A 15,261-nucleotide genomic window follows, 5' to 3' on the forward strand; every position below is an offset into this window, starting at 1 on the left:
ATGAGGGAACTTTGACAGCCTGTGGGGGGTTCCGCCGCTGGGCTCCTTTAAGGAAACGGGTCACCAGAGTGTGAGACCCTAATGTCTGGTTATCCACTCTAATATGCCTGGCCGAAATCGCAGCCACATAGACCCTCAAGGTAGAAGCAGAGAGCCTTCTCTCTAGCAAAGACTGCAAAAACCGCAGTATCATTGGCACAGAGGAACTCTCAGGTACCTCTTTTTGAGCTCTACACCACTCCGAAAATATCTTCCATCTGTTAGCATAAAGTGCCCTGGTGGAGGGAGCTCTTGAGTCCATGATGGTTTGGATTACCTCCTGATCACATGCCATTAGGAGTGGGTCAGGCCCCTCAGGGGCCATACCCAAAGCTGCAGACGTTCCGGGTTTGGATGCCAGATTTGGCCCCCCAGCTGTGAGAGTAGGTCTCTCCTCCTGGGCAGGCACCATGGATCCCCGTCTAGAAGTTTGTACATCGCTGGAAACCAGGGTCTCCCTGGCCAGTTCGGGGCCACCAACAGGAGTCTGTGGTTGCCTAGCTGAACTCTGTGTAGCGTCACAGCTAAGAGCGGAAATGGTGGAAAAGCATAAAGGAGGCGATCTGGCCATGGGTGTGCCAGGGCATCCTGTCCCAACGGACTCGTTGTCTCCGTCAGTGAGAACCAGAGGGGGCAGTGTGTCGATGACTCCGAAGCAAACAAGTCCACCTCTGCTGTGCCATATTTGCCCCCTATTGCCTCTACTACCTCTGGGTGGAGTCTCCACTCCCCTGAGGGGGGCTTCTGTCGGGAGAGAAAGTCGGCCACCACGTTCTGTGGTCCTGGCAGGTACATGGCTCTGAGGCTGGATAAGTGAGGGAAAGCCCATACAAGGAGTTGCTGTGCTACGTGTAATGACTGTGTCGACCTGGTGCCTCCCTGGCCGTTGACATGGTAGACGGCTGACTTGTTGTCGGACCGAATGAGAACATGCCTGCCCCGCAAATATGGTAGGAAGTTGCGGAGAGCCAAATGTATAGCACGGAGCTCGAGCACATTTATGTGTTCTGCAGCCTCCTGTGCACTCCATAGTCCCCTTACTGCTCTGCGCTGCCATACTGCCCCCCATCCGGAGGGCGAAGCATTGGTCACCACCACCTCGCGGCGCGAAGGGATTGAACCCAATGAGACACCTTTGGCCAGATGAGCCCGGTCTCTCCATGGCCGCAATGTCAGGAGGCATCGACTGGAAACCCTGACCTTCTTGAATCCGTGCAACCTCGGATCTAGATGGAGGCCATTGGTCCAAACTTGGAACGGCCGCAAGTTGAGGAGACCCAGTGGCACTACTGATGTTACAGAAGTCAGCATACCCATCAGCCTGAGAAATAGGCTGTACCTTAACCTCCTGTTCCTCCGAAAACAGAGGAGGAGCTGCTGTATGGCCTCTACCCGTCGTGGAGTTGGGTAGGCAAGCATTTGGCAGGAGTCTAGGGTTATCCTAATAAACACTATCCTTTGGCTGGGTACGAGACAACTTTTGGCATGATTGACGGTTAGACCCAACCGCGTCACATGGCATAGAAGGGCTGTTGTGTCCTGCTCTGCCCGTTCCCGGGTGGGGGCACAGATCAGCCAATCGTCTAAATAAGGGAGGATCTGCACACCGGTGGCTTGCATCGGGGCCAGTGCTGCCTGCATGCACCTCGTGAAGACCCGTGGGGCTAGGGAAAGACCAAATGGGAGCACCTTGAACTGATAGGCCTGTCCTTCGAATGCAAAGCGCAGGTATTGCCTGTGATGAGGTGCTATGGGGACGTGGAAATAGGCATCCTTTAAATCGATTGATGTGAACCAACTGTGCCGTGTCACGGCTTGGAGCACGTCTGCTGTACGTAGCATGTGGAAGGGCAACACTTTTAGAAATTTGTTCAGCCCTCGTAAGTCCAGTATAGGGCGAAACCCACCCTCTTTCTTGGGAATCAAAAAATAAACTGAATAGAACCCACCTTGCTGTGTCTGAAGATCTACGCCTTCGATGACATCCTTCTCCAGGAGGGTGGATATCTCCTGGCTGAGTGCACAAGACTTTGTGGGATCGCTGACTATGGTCAGTCGGATCCCGCTGAAAACTGGGGGCCGGCGTCGGAACTGGAGATTGTACCCTTGGGAAAGCGTAGTCACCACCCAAGGGTCTGTAGTGCAGCTCTCCCAGAAGCTGAGGTGCTACTGGGAGAAGCGTGCGACAGCCGACCCCACGCACTTAGGGCCTGCCAATGCCCAGACCCCCGACCCCTCTGCGTTTGAGGCGCCTGCCGTGTGGGAGCCCGGCGGCGGTTATCAGGTCGCACGAAGGAATGTGAGGTCCTTGGGTAGCCACCAGGACGAGCTGGTAGCTGAGGGCAGTTGGTGCCAAAACCCTGTGGAGGCCGCTGTCTCGGAAGGGGTGTAGGTCCCCGAAGGCTAGCAAACTGCTGCCTAGTCTGGTTTGCCTGGATTCCCCGCTCCAAGGCCTGCTGTGCTGCTGGGCCAAACAGCTCCCCTGGTACTACAGGGAGAGTGCGGAGGACCCTGCGGCATGGCTCTGAAAGTGGAGATTGGGCTGCGAGTCAAAGTAAGTGTTGACATTAGCCTACCAAGCTCCCGGGTCATGAAGGCGAATGCCTGCAGAGAGGCATCACTAAGACTCTGGACGGAAGCGTCTACACTGGAGGTTTGCAGGGACTGGGACAGGGCTAATATCAGGTGGGACAGGGAATTCCCAACACGGCCCATGCGTGCTGCCGTATCGTAGCACTTTGACGGAAGGTCATCTGTGATACGACACTGTGGCCTGGGACAGCGAGCATCACGTCTCAGTACCTCCTCGGGTGACACAATCAGGGAGGCAATAGATGTCTCCACGGCTGGCATGCGGTCCAGTCCGTAACTGCTGGTATTTTGCATGGAAGCCAGGGCCCTGCTGTCACTGGTGTGGTGAGAAAAGGATTTGGGGTCTGGCCAGCATTTGTGGAGCTCCCCAATGAATGGCAGGGATGGCGGCACAGAGAAAGTAGCCTGCGGCGGGATCCACTTAAAAAATGCACTAGCTGGGGTGCCTGCTGCTGGAGCCTCATCCAACCCCAAGCGTGCCAGTGCCATGCGGACAACTGGCTTCACTGTGGTTTGGGCAGTTTCCAAGCCCGCCCTAGACCCACTTCCAGACTGCTGGGAACAGGTGTCGGAAACATGGGTGGAAGCCTCCCCTTCTCCCAGTCCAGGCCTGTCCTCACAAAACTGGCTGCAGGAGGCCCTTGTAGACAGGGCGTCCTCATCCCATCCTTGTGGGTTAGGAGCCTGAGGGCTGTGCACTGGGACTGAAGTCCCGCTGCCAGGCTGAAGATTAAGGAGCAAATCTTTAAACACTGCAAACTCAGAGCTTAGGCTGTGGACTTTGGCTGCCAAACAGTCAACTTTCTTGGCCTTCTTTCTTGGTGGAGCATTCCTAGGAGGAGAGCGTCCTTGCACTGAAGCCACACCAGATGGGGGCAGCTCGCCCTCAAGCTGCCGTTCCTCTACCTCAGCCAGATGGGCTACCTTTAGCCCACGCGGCATATAACTGCAGTTCATGCACTGACTATCAGACAGCCCCTCCCTCAGGTGGACAACACCGAGACATGTGGGGCATTCATCATGTCCATCTGCAGCTAGCAGTGGAGCCATGCAGGTGCGGCAAGCATGTGAGTCTAACATGATAGGGCCAGCCTGCATGTATTTTTCGTCCTTTACTCAGTTCACTTAATTACTTGGGAGCGCACACACTCTTAAGTAACACATAATCATTAATATAGCAGCGAAATATACTCACTACGGACACTCCGCCGATCACAAATGAAATTATACTTAGTAACAAAAACTTAAATCACTACTAAGATAATGTTACCCTACTCACTGTAGGTAAATAATATGCTTTGACGAGTGAAAGCAATCGTCAGGGAGCAATATTTTAAGTGCAACAAAGGAAGCTTTTACCCACTAGCAACACACAATACTGGGGAGCATCTGCTCTAAAAGTTTTAGAGCAGTGTTTTAGACTAAAACACACAACTGAGGAGGTACACTACACGCTTTAACGAGCGAAAACATTCGTCAGGGAGCGATAACACGAAACACATGGTACTTGGGAGCATCCGCTCTGAAATCCCAATTGAGGAACATAATAAACACTTTAACGAGCGAAAACAGTCGTCAGGGAGCGGTGATTTAACTACAACAATACGTTGTCAAATCAATAAATCAATAAATCAATAACCCAGCCGCACAGGCTAGTGCTATCCCGATGCCAGCCTTGATGCTCACTGCAAGCGCTAACACACCGTACAGCCACTGTAAAGTTTAGAGGAACCCTGAAAACAGGCCTCTTTTAATATATTATCATTACGTAACTTTACGCTAACAAAGGAGAATACTAACCCTTCCAGGCGAGCTTCGGAGCCGGCGAAGACGCTCCTGTGTTTGCCTACCCGAAACGTTAGGCTGCCTGGACGGGCGAAAACACCGGTCTGTCAGCAAAGTTGAGTTTAGCCGTAGTATACCCAACCGACCCTTAGAGGACGAAACCGTAGCTCCAACCATGTGGTTACAGGGCTACCAGCGAAGAGTCACCGGCTATCTGCTTTTATTTCAAGCTTATAGTTTCAACCTGCATTCGCGGATTACCTGCGAGGGACATCTTTGATGATGACATGAGCTTATGTAGGCAGGGCTAGCCTACGTCATCCTAGGTCACATGTGACTTTGTTGATATTAAATACTCGACCTGCGCATGCGCGAGATGGATAACATCCAGTGTTAAGCACTGCCTCTGGCGGTCAGTAAGAATGAAATAGAACAGCAGTTTGATGTAGCTAGAGGAGGTATAAAACTGCAAACATGGATGCATCCAATGAAAGAACTCAAATATTTGTAAAACTGTGCTTTTGTTAAAGTCTTTTAGGAGGGAAATAGATTCAAACATTTTGCAACTCTTGAAACATATTCACGATGCATTCTGGTGAGTAAAACATGATGTGAACAGAAACATTGTTTCTTTGCAAGATAAATCCAAAGTGCATCTTTAACTCAAATGCTGTTTATTCTACATAGTTTATACTTCTCTGTGTAAACGGATTAACTGTGCAGACATGACCATATGAACAATGTTCTTAGAGGATCTTATTTGCAGAAATAAAGTTTTTTGTGTATGAAAAAGACAAACTAATAAGGCTACAAGAAAAAGCTTCGATGAATAGGCCTATGTGTAACACTTTCTGTGCTCCTGTTTACATTATAGAAAAGAATACACACTGGTATATACAGCCTATGTGTGTGTTTTGTAAATGAAATGTTCATTTTCAATATCTGTTCAAGCACCTCATTGGATACTTATTAAGCTATATACTCGTCTTCTTTGTTTGTGACTTTGTGAATTAAAAGAAGCCTAAAGATCGTGTGTCAGTGACTTTTTCTTACTTTAGGTGTGAGGCTTTAAAAAGCAATCAATCAATTACATGACTGAAGAAAGTCAAGTTTATTTATAGAGCACATTTAAAAACAACCAGAGTTGACCAAAGTGCTGTACAAGTTTAAAATAAACGGCACACCAAAGCAACAAAAAACAACAATAGATGACAATAGAACAAATACAAAGCAATAATATGTGTCTAAAACACCAGAAACACTAAGAGCAACCAAAGGCGGAAAAAAACATGTACGTTTTGAGTTTTATCTTTAAGAGTCAGTGGAGGGGGAACATTTGATGGAAAATGGTAGGCTATTCCAAAGCTTTGGAGCTGCCACTGCAAAGGCGCGGTCTCCCTTACCCACTAGCCCTGACCTTGGAACAGTTCCAAACAGTTGCTCTGAGATATACAGGGGTGCCAGCCCATGTGTGGCCTTAAAACAATTAGAAGAACCTTAAAATCAATCCTGTATTTAACAGGCAGCCAGTGCAGGGATGCTAGTATCGGTTTAAAGCTGTCTCTTTTTCTTAAACCGCAGGTGAGACAAAGAGGACTGCCCGACACCCAGGTACAGTGAGTTGCAGTAATCTCGTCTTGAGGAGATTAATGCAGTGATGACGGTTTTCGTGTCGTTGAGAGAGATGATGGATTTAAGTTTGGCAATGTTCCTTAGCTGAAAATAGCAACCTTTCACCACAGAGTTGATCTGTGTGTCAAATTTTAGTTCAGAGTCAAAGATGACCGCGAGATTCCTGGCCTGGGTATGGATGTTTGATGACAATGGCCCTAGGAGGCTGGTTATACTACCTGTGGTGCTGGGGGGACCAAAAACAATCACTTCTGTCTTGTTGTCATTTAGCTGAAGACAGTTTTTTGCCATCCAGCATTTCACGTCCTGGATGCAATAAAGAATGGATGTGATTTGTCAAGGTTAGGCTTTTTAATGAGAGGTTGGACTGTTGCATGTTTAAAACAGGACGGGACAGTTCCATTTGCAAGACTGCTATTAATAATAAGGGAAATTGTGGGACCTACAGTGTCCAACACTTCTTTTAGAAGATGTGTAGGAACAGTGTCCAGGGGGCAGGTGGACTTTGTGTGAGAGATTGTGTCATAAATGTTGGAGAGGGACACAGGCTGAAAGTCATTAAGGAAGGCAGAGCAGGCAGACACCAGAGAGGGATCATAAGTGGACCGTGAAATATTAGACTGGGTAGAATTGTCTTTGTTCACAATCAAATGGATTAACACAGAAACATTCTAATGTGAAGACTGTACCCTCTGACAAGACCAAAAGGCGAATCAACAAGAATTGGTTGATAAGGACACTGAATAACAATGGTTGCCTTTCCTATGTCTTATCTGTCTCTCCTCTCTCTCTCATCTCAACATAAACACACCCAACACCTCCTCCTCTCTCCTACTCTCACTGTGAAAACAGACGCCAGTCATAAATTTAAGAGCATTCTTGTGTGTGTTCTGAAGTACTTTTTGATCAGCTCTGAATTGAGGTAAACTTGTGGTCCAATCATTCAGGAAACAAGTTCATGTTGCTCAATTTGTGTTTCCCTGCAAAATGGTGCAATTCCCGCTTCTGTACGTTATATTTTTACTGAGATATGAAATTACAATTATACTGTAACTTCTACCGTGTGGTCATACTGCCATCCAGTGGACATGTTGAAATACGTCTGTGAATTATTGATAATCCGGCGATCTTTATTAAAATGAGTCATTTAACCCCTATTTCTTTTAATGTAGAAAGAAAGTTAGATCTGGCAACGAATGGATTAGGAATTGCATGCGCCGTTTAATAATCTATAATGCTCATAAAGTATGTTGCCGTAGTTATCTTGTGTTCATGATTATGTTCCTATTTCCATTTAATGTGTGTTTTAAAAACAACTGCTTAACATCTATTGACAAGTGATAAAGAATATGTTACTTTGTGCGAAAATTAAGTAAACGAATAACTACGTGATTATATAGGAAATTTCCTTTATTTTAAACTAAGAAAGTTTGCGGCGGTAAGATGAGAGCTCGAGACCGCCCACAAAGTGACGAGTCACAACATTGATAAAACCACAAACTTTCTTCTGTCCGCGCTTCTTTTTCTTTTTCCCTTTGGGATTCACGGTCCACCAAAGAGCCATATATACTCCTCTTAACCTTAATTCTTTTCTCCGGACCTTCTTTTGTTTCGTACTTTCCTTAACTTCTCGACCGTCAAAGTAACGCGTAATTGTATCCAGCTCAGCAAGCTTGATTTTCTTTCTTTTTCTACATCAGTAAAGCCCGCTTTTATAGTTTGAAGGTATTATCGTCCGGCCGGCGAGATTACTTTGAAGTTATTTAAACGAGTTAATTAAGAAGTTTTGTCCGCCTTCGGCTTTTGACTACCAGCACTGAACGCGGGACCAGCGTGTTTTGCCCAGGCAGTTAACCAGAGACTTCTACCGATCCACCGTGGTGGATGCTCGGGCCAGCTAAAGTAACATCGATCCTTGCATTCGTCGACCGGCAGTGACGGCCTTTCACCGGGTGGAGACCCGTTGCGGAGCCCTTGACGCCGCCGACTGGAGCCAACTACAGCTGGACCCCACCGGAGAAGCCCTCTGACAACGCTGCAACAAGTAGGCATAAAACACCCGACACTGCTGTGATCAAAAGTTGATGTAGCGTATAATATTTGAAATTTCACCATTCCAAATTTAGAGATCTACGTGATATCCGACCCGTCCGTTTATCCGCCATGAACTAAATCAAATCATATTCTTTATCATTATCACCAGCTTAATACTTTAGTTCATAACCAGGTAACAGTTTTCTTTAAGTGTTTATATTCATTGTATGCTCACTTATTCACTTATTAATCATCATTTTATTATAAATAAAAGGTCTTCATTTATTGATCAAAGTCGTTGTCTGTCTATATTTGTCATTACAGAACTATGGTCAATGTGTTCAGATCTTACTAAAAAGATAACGAGACTGATAAATTTTCCTGTAATCCTATCTGTTTATTTTCCTCCTAATCGGAGGTGGTGCCCCTTTCAACGAGAGTAAATTTCTAATCCAAAAAGGTAGTTACCGCTACAATGTTGGGAAAATAATTCGCTCATGCGGCTTTAACAGATTGCTGATAATTCTCCAGACAGCCTTTCAGTATCTCAGAAGACACCTGAGGCCGATCCTTCTTCCATTTGCGTTCTGCCTTACGACATAGTTGCCTAAGAGCACGGGTGTCACTATTCAGCCAGGGCTGAGATTTGGCTCTTTCAGGGGGGCTACAGAGTCCAAGATGTCTCCACAAAATGAATTAAACTTTGAGACCACTTTGTCTGTGTCCAGCCGAAGGGGTTGTGCCTCAATAGTGTTGAACAGAGAGGAGGTTCTGCAGGCATCTGAGAAAATACTTGCAGTAGAGGTGTTTATGGAGCGGGAGTAGCACACAGGTCATTGGTAATTGTGGACGGTGTGAAACAAGGTGGAGAACCTGATACACTGATGGTCTGAGACATTCAAGTCTTCCACAGCGAGAGAGCCAATGGACAGACCAAGCGTAAAAACTAAGTTCAAGGTATGGCCACGGTTGGGAGTTGGACTGGTTACATGCTGAGTAAAGTTAAAAGAGTCCATGGTTCCAAGAAACTGAGCGGTGCTGGTGTTGGACTGAGTGTCCACATGAAGGTTAAAATCCCCAGAGATCAGAGATAGTTTAAAACAAGTGTTGATAAAAACTCAGGTAATTCAACGAGGAAAATGGCGTTCTTTTTGGGCGGGCGATACACAGTAACACATAGGATGGGATTTGTACCTCCTGTTTTAAACATAAACACCTCAAAACTGGTGTAAACATGAGTCCCGATGGGAGTGCACGGTGCAATACCTCCTCCACGTCCACAAAGCCTGGGTGAACTAAAAAAGTGATAATTGGGGGGACATCATTCTTAGAGCTGGCTATATTCACCAGACTCCAACCAAGTTTCAGTGAGGAACAGAAAGTCTTGGAGGGCGGAGGAGATAAACTCATTTAGAATACAAGTGTTATTAGAGAGAGACCTCACATTTAAAAGAGCCATCTTACTCACAGTGGGTGGTGGTGGAACAGTGTTACATTTTATGTAACGAAGATTGATTTTGTTTACCCTTTTAAAAGTGCATCGTGGACAGGAAGCCCTTTCTGTGACAACAGTCTGAATAGGGAGATGAACCAGTGAAGTTGTTATTGCTAATGGATGACAGTAGGGGGGGCTGGCGCTGGAAACAGCAGGCAGAGATGAAACCGGAGAAGAAGAAGGGGAAGCAGGCTTCAGGGCGTGTGTGCGGAGTGTAAACAGGCACACACTAAATATGAATATTAGATACGGCCTCTTTTACTACAGCTTTAGGAGATTCATTTAATGTAAGTCCAACATTCACTTCTGTTTCAGGTGTGTTTTTGCACCTTCACATACAAGGAGACAATTTAATATGTAAATACTGAATACAGATAATATACGTACAGATTATTTGAATGTCTTTTCTTCTTGCAGGTACCAGCGCTGTGACTCCTGTGTTTGTGCAGACAGGACATGATTTACTCCTGGATGTGGAGAAACATGTTGATCTACGAGAGTCAGATCTCTTTACATGGAGTGTCAATGGCAGTCAAACTATTGCAAGATATTCTGATACTAGTAAAACAATTTTCAGGAGTTATTCAGGAAGAGCTGAATATTTTGCACAAAATCTCTCTTTGCTGTTGAAGAATGTGCAAGAGGATGACAGTGGAGATTACAGAGCAGAGGTTTCTGGTGAAGGTGAAACAGTTGTAGCTGCATACAAGGTCACAGTTGTGGGTAGGTTACTGAACATTTCAAATATTAATACACAGTCGTTTCCTGTTTCAAAACTATTCGCACCTGTTATTGTCCCTCCAGATCCAGTGTCAGGACAGCAAAAGGATTGAAGATCTTTGTAAAAAGTCTGCTGGTAAGACTCAGAACAAAACAAATTGGTGATAATGATACAAAGTTAACAGTTTGGAGCATATAAGCATTTCTTTCTTAAAGAAAGTTAAGAAGTCTGGAACAAATCTGTGGACCTGTGGACCGTAATGATTGTATCCTAGTGCTGTTGTCTTTTTGTTTTATATTATTATGTTTTGTATGCTGATATGGACCTATGTGTCTGTTTGAGTAATGAATGTAGCCACCGTGACGTCACCCATTGGTTTCTCGACTGCGTACCGGGACACTTAAAAAAAGCGGTCTTCTCATCACTACGGTCCGCTATAATCTCTCTGGGGAAAAGCTGACAACAATCCTGACCTCTATATACCAGCTGAAGAATAAATAAACGTAACAAACACTGAATGAGCTAACAAGCTGGGCGTGGCAGCGCAGTGTACCTGCTACTTTGTGCAAAAATATCAATACAATGATACTAGAATTTAACTCACCGAAGAGCAGGAGCACAGATTTCTTGGACGGACAATAAATCACACAGAGACAGATTATTTGTTGATTTCTGCACCTTGTTTTTTCTGGAGCCAGCATCAAGTGTAAACTCTAGGAACTGAAGTCTTTTGCACTTCCACATTGTCTTCATTTAAAACACTGGAACTTTTTGCTCTACCTGCCATTGGCGGGTAAACCAATTATTAGATATAATGTCAATAATAAACAGTTGTAGAAATAAACCAAGACATATACTTTAGTACTGAACTTATAATGTATCTATACTTTTACTCCACTGAATTTAGAAAGAAAGAAAGATAGAAAGAAAAATATAAAGTACTTAAAAACAGCTCCACATTTAAAAAGTGGTGTAGGCCTACGCAGTAATGCTTTAGTAATAATCCACTGATATTAAACATAGCACTCTGAAATAGGCCGTCCTGCACAGTGAGTGGGCTACCTTAAGTTACTGTACTGTAGGACTATCGGGATTAATAAAGGTTTATCTTATGTTATTGCAGGGCTTTTGCTTGTAATGAGTATTTATACACTCTATTATATTTTTTTTGAGTACTTATTTCATCACTGCAACAAAATAAACTTTCATTAGTGCAGCTCATTAATAAACTGCACAATGAAACTTGCAGTAGCTCTGATCAAGCACTCGGCTCTCTTCTTCATCGCTCATCCGACTGACATTCAGTTCTGCTAATGACCATACTGTAGCTCAGCTGTTAGCGACAGCCTCTGCTGTTTCCTGCTAGGTGTCTCAGGTGTTTAGCTTCTCCTCTGCCTCCGTAGTGACAGCGGCACATGTCAATACTGTAGTTTAGATGCAGTGATGGCGAGGCTAAGTGAAGTGGAACTACGTCTCCATAACATGGAAACTCAATAATTAGCTGCTGTAGCAAGTCCTCATTAGCCGGTGATGCTAATGTAGTGTCAGTACCCCGTCCGACAGCCCCTGTAGAGCCGACACCCCGACAACACCAGGTTGCCGGGGTGGCTGTGTGACTGTCTAAAGGACGCATAGCAGTAAACAGAGGACGCCCAGGGTCTGCCAACGACTAGTTCACGTTTCTAACAGCTGCTCTGTTACACCTGCTACATGTCAGGTGCGACGAGTGAACGTGTAAACTCGTACTCATCAGATTGTTGACGCATTGGAGATAAAGTTTAGCTGAAGTTCAGGAGCAGGACCACCTTAATCAATCATTTCCTGTCATGTGCTTATATAAGCTGCACCGCCCTTCTCACCTGTCTGTTCTCGTTTCTCGTGCCCCACCCCCCCTTCCCTTCTGTTATATCTTTTTCTCTTTCCTTAGGGTCCGTCAGCCCGGGAGCTGCTGCTGATCCCCAGTGAAGCCTTCCCCACACCTCAGCCTTATTCATTGTCACTATCCTCATATTCATATCGTTTCACATTTTGTTTTTAATGACTAAGTTCATGTTTTGTGTATGTTGTGCATGTGTAGCTGATTTCATGCTGTTCCTCTGATCCACAGTTGATGGTAAAACATTACATGTCTGTGCCTTTAAGTCTTGTAAATAATATGAAATCAAGGATTAACCTTTTCCACAGCCATTTTCAGACAAGACTGAGTATTAATGTAGTAAAAAATGTAACCTGCAAGTTGCTCTTAAAGGGCATATGTAAAATGTGTTCATTGGTTGCTAGCAGAGCTGTGAGCTCGTGGCTAGCAGTATGACTCAGCAGTTTCCACTCTTATAATTGGGGTTTAACATTGTGCCTCATAATATGAGTTTCTTTTTTTATAATTTCGAATGTAGTTTGTTGCAGTTTTACGGTGAACATTTCTTCAATAATATAATAATATATAAGAAAAGTTACTCCTCATCTTCTTGGTGCTCTACACACTGATAGCTAGCTCTCTAGCTGTGAACACAGGCAACAATTCAGGGACACATTATTGGTACAACAAATACAAATGGTCTTCAAGACGTTTGTATTTTACCTCATGGCTGAAAGAGCAACTAGTGGTGGTGATGTTAAGTGTCTTTTTCATATAGTTTTACAGCTGTTTGTGCTGACATGACGCTCAGTGTAAGCTCAAATTAATTCTTTCAATTTCAGGTTAATTCAGAGGATTTATTAGAAATACATGTTTAAGAAGCATTTTGCAGAAGCATCAATGTACGAGATGATGGAACATTAGGACAATATACAACAGAAATATAAGCAATTACACAACTCTAAAAATAGAAAAATATGAAAATTCCAAATATAAATATTTACAAAACACAATACATATATATACATATCAAAACCATCGCCTGATTGAAATGTTTATGTACAGGTCTCTCTCCGTAGAGCTGGTCACATAAACAATAAGCTCTATAAACTAGGTAAGGAGATTAATCACATATCAACAATCAAGGGGGATTCCATCACAGGTACATTTCTTGTTTCACAGTTTCACAGATTGTACTTTATTCTTCATTTTACTGTTGTGTTTGTACACAAACTGGTTTTATCTGCTCTTAGCTTCTTTTTCTCAAACAGCGGCTCCAGCCTCTTCGACTGCCCCCCCTTTAACGTGCGTTCTGTTGACATTTGATCATCTGCATTGTGTTAAGCAAATTCGCCCCAAAAACTTTTGGTTTCAACTTTGAATCAGTATGAACAGTAATCAGTAGGGCCGTGTGAGGATCCGTAGTCCTCAATGTTGTGTTGACTCCCACCCTCTGCCCCTTGCTGCGTGTAATCCCTACACTCTCTTCCCCTGTTCCCGACACTATCCACTGTCCTCTCTTTCTCACTAAATAAATGCACAAAAAGCCTAAATAAATAAATAAATGAAAAAGAACAGCATGTCTATAGGAGAGAGGACATTTTTATCTGTGTGTGTACCTGTTTGTTGCTCTGCAGAGCGTGTGTGTATTGCCCCTGCTTGGTACGCAGGTACGCAAGGGGAAAAGAGTGACACAGTCCAATAAAGAAGTAAAAATGCAAAGCAAAGTTGTTCTGCTCCCTTTTTTCTTTTGTGCAAAGCTTCTGTAAAAAAAGTACTATAATCAGGCCATGTCTACAGGTACACAGGTATTATTGTAAACTGAGTTTTTGCCTCCTTTGTTTCCCAAAAAATCCCCGTCCACACAAGCACGGTTTTAAAAAATCCCTGTCTTAACGAAAACACCAAAACACAACAGTAACACTGCCATGAGAATGCCACACCAACAGGCGACGATATAACCTGGTCATGCAAAGAAGAAGAAGCCGGAGTTTTACAAAAGCTCCGTTCTCAGTGACCTAACATGGCGTGTGTGTGGATGAAAGGCCAAAACGCAGAGAAAAAGCTACGTTCTGTGAAAACACCCGAGCACGTGTGGACATGGCCTCAGACGTTTAGCTCTTATTAATCTCTTTTTTTTTTTATTTGTGGATTAACATGACAAACAAGAAAGTGACACTGAACAGAAAAAACAAACAAATGAACAGAACAAACAAACAAACAAACCCCAAAAAAAATAAACCAATTGTTTAGAAAAGTTACGACAGTGTAAGTGTTGATATCATTACAGTCTGGGAGTAGAAATTAGACTCAGGTATGGTGTGTGTGTGTGTGTGTGTGTGTGTGTGTGTGTGTGTGTGTGTGTGTGTGTGGCTGGATGTTTGTATGACCTGGACAGGTGGGGGGTTCGGCAGTTGTGGCACAGAAATAAGTGAATAAAATACAGAAATGAATAACTAGGTGTGATGTTATTGTATTAGTAATAGGGTAGTATAATAATTATCATAAACATGACAATCTCATGATCAGTTTAACCTGATACCATCAGCAACCACCAAATAATATAACAATATAATGATATCTTACCACAATACGATATAATATAATATGATATTATGTATGTAATGTGACATAATGTACAATATAGTATTGTGTATTATGATAATGAGTATTATGATAATTAATCAAAATGTTATACAGCAATGAAGAGCGAGGCAGACCAGGGCATCAGAGAGGCGAGCAGGACACCCCCGGCCCCTAGAGGCACAACCCGAAGCCCCGACAGGAGAAAGGCGGGACAGGTCAGCGAGGGCCCCCCCCCACACCCAAACACCCTTTATTTAATTATTTATTTATTTATTTATTTATTTGTGAGCCGTCCTACACATGGGGCCGCACCCAGGCCCAGAGGTGAGTGCTGGCCTGCTGCTGCTGCAAAAAAAAAAACCTCATGGCCCGATGGCCGTCCTGTATATGGACCACTCCCAGACCCTTGGTGAGGGAGTCGGTCCAGTGAGGGGGCACTTTTTTATTTTATTATTATTTTTTTTTTCAATCTTATTTCGAGTCGTACTCTTATTAGCTCTTATTAGTCTCTATAGAAAAACA

At 44.3% G+C, this 15,261-nt stretch overlaps 1 protein-coding gene across 1 annotated transcript; it reads right to left on the minus strand.

The window, feature by feature from the left end:
* Nucleotides 1-333: 333 nt before the first annotated feature.
* LOC138611185 (uncharacterized) lies at nt 334-3,711 on the minus strand. The gene is made up of 3 exons (XM_069684160.1): nt 2,616-3,711; nt 2,292-2,527; nt 334-2,205 (listed from the first exon to the last, which is right to left on the minus strand). Exons 1-3 carry the CDS (start codon nt 3,709-3,711, stop codon nt 334-336), a joined length of 3,204 nt encoding a protein of 1,067 aa, XP_069540261.1.
* Between the last annotated feature and the right edge of the window lie 11,550 nt (nt 3,712-15,261).

The sequence above is a fragment of the Semicossyphus pulcher genome, unplaced genomic scaffold (genome assembly GCF_022749685.1).
Source record: "Semicossyphus pulcher isolate SPU_LCO1_2020_fin unplaced genomic scaffold, fSemPul1.0.p SCAF_7, whole genome shotgun sequence".
NCBI lineage: Eukaryota > Metazoa > Chordata > Actinopteri > Labriformes > Labridae > Semicossyphus > Semicossyphus pulcher.

Excerpts from the sequence above, each read along its gene's own strand:
- LOC138611185 (XM_069684160.1), bottom strand. The coding sequence starts at position 3,711 with ATGTTAGACTCACATGCTTGCCGCACCTGCATGGCTCCACTGCTAGCT. Across the intron at positions 2,528-2,615 it reads CTTCATGACCCGGGAGCTTG|TACCAGGGGAGCTGTTTGGC; the intron begins GTAGGCTAATGT and ends CTCTCCCTGTAG. Across the intron at positions 2,206-2,291 it reads GCCGGGCTCCCACACGGCAG|CACCTCAGCTTCTGGGAGAG; the intron begins GCGCCTCAAACG and ends TTCTCCCAGTAG.